A 3,264-nucleotide genomic window follows, 5' to 3' on the forward strand; every position below is an offset into this window, starting at 1 on the left:
CCACGAACAACCCGAGCAGAGGCACGCAGGCCTCTATTTATACCTTCTGATCCCCGGGCAATTCCAACCAATCACAAGGCGGTCTTTTCCCGCCTTGCACATGCGCGCAAGGCCGGCGCCACTCAGTCTGGTCCCGGGCAGCTTTTGCAAATGCCCGGGACTCTTGCAACGTCCCGAGCCTGCTTTTGCAGGCTCAGGATACAACAGCCACTAAGACACTACTTTAGTAATTCAAGAGTCTGTCAATGAAAGTTTTCAAGTTGAGACTAAGGTTCAATCTATCAGGGATGCTTTCAATTTAGATTCCTGCTATAAGAAGCATATTGATCTAGAAAGATTGTCTAGTATTTTATGCTGACATTGGATTGTTAAAGATGGGAATTATTTTTACTGCTGTACAATTCATAATGGGAGAAGTTTAATGTTAAATTATTGCATTTTTCCCTAAGTGTTTGAAAGTTAAACAAAATGTTTACTAGTTTACTTGTTTATTATACCTTTATAAAAAACAAACTCCTTTTAATTAAAAGGTTTCCACATATGTGTATCTTTATAGTGACAACCAATGTAAATGTGGATATTTGAAATCACAACACACAGAAGAGATGCAGATTAACCATAATGAGAAATGGAATTATAAAAAACATACTAAAGAATTCCCAACTGATGCTTTTGGAGACATCGAATTTGAAAATTTGGGTAAGACAGGAAAGGTAAGATAATCACCTGTCTTTTTATTTTGTGTTTTCTTTTTATGTCAAGCTTTGAATGACACAATTTTAAGAGAAATTGGATTGAGACTGTATGCACCCAATGTAAACATAAGCAGCATTATTTATTTATTTATTTATTTATTTATTTATTTATTTATTCATTCATTCATTCATTCATTCATTCATTCATTCATTCAATTTCTGTAGCCACCAAAAGCGAAAAGCCAGCAGGGTACATTCTAACCTCCAAGGGGGGAATAATCCATAAGGCAGGGCTACAGCAGCTACTTCCCACCAGTCAACATTCTTTGATCTGATTTGATCTGCAGCATGCCCAATCTGTTGAATCAGTTTGGACAAATAGAAACTCTCAGAAACATTACAAAATACAATAAATTACTCTCTTGCAAAAATTACCAAGATTCTTGGAGATTTCTTTTTTCTCATTCTTTTTGAATCTCTCTCAATCACATGGTTTGCTTAGCAACAATTTTGCTGGAATCAAGTGGGTGCTAAATGAGGACAGACTGTATAATGAAAAAAAGGATACTCAAATTCCATTCAAAATATGGTAGCATGAAGAAATCCCATATTGGAACAGCTGTTAAACATTTATTTTTCCTTCCTATTAAGATGTTGTAAAGGGGCACAAGGAAACTTGTACATGGATTAAGAGCTTCTAGAACAAAATTCAGTGTTATATATAAAAATCTGCTTGCATAACAAAGAAATTTTCATCAGAAGTAAAGGACAGTGTAAATGGGAAGCCACTGATGAAACGAGATATATCTATTTCGCATGAATTGGAGACTTTTCCCATTGTAACAATTGTTTTTATTTCTTAGTACATTCGTCTGTCGTGTGACACAGACTCTGAAACCCTCTATGATCTAATGACACAACACTGGCATCTAAAAACACCCAACCTCATCATCTCTGTCACAGGTGGAACAAAAGTTTTTGCTTTAAAGCCACGCATACGTAAAATTGTCAGCCGGTTGATTTATATTGCGCAGTCCAAAGGTAAAGTTGGCCTTTTTTTCTTAAACTTGGCCTAGCAAAAAACAAATAAGCTTTAATAGGTTAAATATGGAGCAGAAAAGGAGGGGAAGTAGATCAAATATGGAGTAAATACTCCAGCCTTTAAAAATAAACTGATTTTATTACATTATAAACTATTTCTGATTAAGCATGCTGAGATTTCTTGCCTAGACTTTTATTAATTATCAAAATAAGTAAAATTTGGCAGGATGCAAGTTACTTTTTTAAGTATATTATTTGTCTGCTTTGAGTTGTGAAATCCAGAATTAATATGTACGCTGCCTGTCCAAGCGACGGAGGGAATTTATTTGCAAACAGTAAAATATTTAAAGGGTAAAGTTTAATCAATATATCTGTGTCTGGTAGTTAAATGGAACATGTTTTACTAGAAAAATATTTCTGAATGGTTTTGCTGATAAAACATGAGGGGTAATTAGAAGGAGATGTTTTTATGTTTATTTTTTAATATTATCTAGATAATTTTTCCTTTATTTGTATTCCCCATACTGTAATGAAATCTTCTTCACTGTCATTTAATTTTTCATTCTATTTTTATTGATTGCTCTTTACTATTTTGCAGTGCCAAGTTTTGCATCCTATCTGATATTAAATGGAATTTAATATAATTTAGTCTAAAATTATTTTCACCTCAATAATAGCAGAAAGACTAAAGAAATTTTTGACCAAATTTATACATACAGATCAAAATGGTTTTCTACCTAAAAGATAGATAAAAAATAATTTAAGAATGATTTTTGACGTGTTAGAGTACTATAAAATTCATCCAGGAAAACAGATGGCTTTAATATTTCTTGATGCACAGAAAGTGTTTGACAATGTAAACTGGCAATTTATGTTTCAGCAACTAATGGAAATGGATTTTGGAGAAAACTTTATAAATGTAATTAAAACAATTTATTGTAAACAAACAGCCAAAATAATTGTAAATGGAGATTTTACAGAAAACATTAACATTAAAAAAGGCACAAGACAAGGATGCCCACTATCTCCATTATTATTTATACTGATTTGGTTGTTGAGAGTGTGGTTGCGCGGCAGTTCCCTCGGCACCTGGATGAAACAGACTATCTAGACCCATACCAGTCGGGCTTCAGGCCGGGACACAGCACGGAAACGGCATTGGTCACGTTGGTAAATGATCTCTGGAGGGCCCGGGACAGGGGTTATTCCTCTGTCCTTGTGCTTTTGGACCTCTCAGCGACTTTTGATACCGTGGACCACGGTATCATGCTGCAGCGTCTCGGTGAGTTAGGAGTGGGAGGCACTGTTATGCAGTGGTTCTCCTCCTTACTCACCGACCGTACGCAGTCTGTATTGGCAGGGGGACAGAGGTCGACTCCTAGGCCCCTAACTTGTGGGGTGCCTCAGGGGTCGGTCCTCTCTCCCCTACTGTTCAATATTTATGTGAAGCCGCTGGGAGAGATCATTCGGGGCTTTGGGGTGGAGTTCCATCAGTACGCTGATGACACTCAGCTGTACATCTCCACCC

The 3,264-nt window shown here is 36.2% G+C and overlaps 1 protein-coding gene across 1 annotated transcript in view; it reads left to right on the plus strand.

The window, feature by feature from the left end:
- TRPM8 (transient receptor potential cation channel subfamily M member 8) overlaps positions 1–3,264 on the plus strand; it is a 275,582-nt gene that overhangs the window by 9,915 nt on the left and 262,403 nt on the right. The window contains exons 2-3 of the mRNA XM_015824215.1: positions 557–713; positions 1,559–1,736. Coding sequence (XP_015679701.1) covers positions 557–713; positions 1,559–1,736 — 335 coding nt within the window. The remainder of the gene's footprint in view (positions 1–556; positions 714–1,558; positions 1,737–3,264) is intronic.

Source organism: Protobothrops mucrosquamatus, unplaced genomic scaffold (genome assembly GCF_001527695.2).
Source record: "Protobothrops mucrosquamatus isolate PMUCROS unplaced genomic scaffold, P.Mucros_1.0 scaffold2160, whole genome shotgun sequence".
Classification (NCBI taxonomy): domain Eukaryota; kingdom Metazoa; phylum Chordata; class Lepidosauria; order Squamata; family Viperidae; genus Protobothrops; species Protobothrops mucrosquamatus.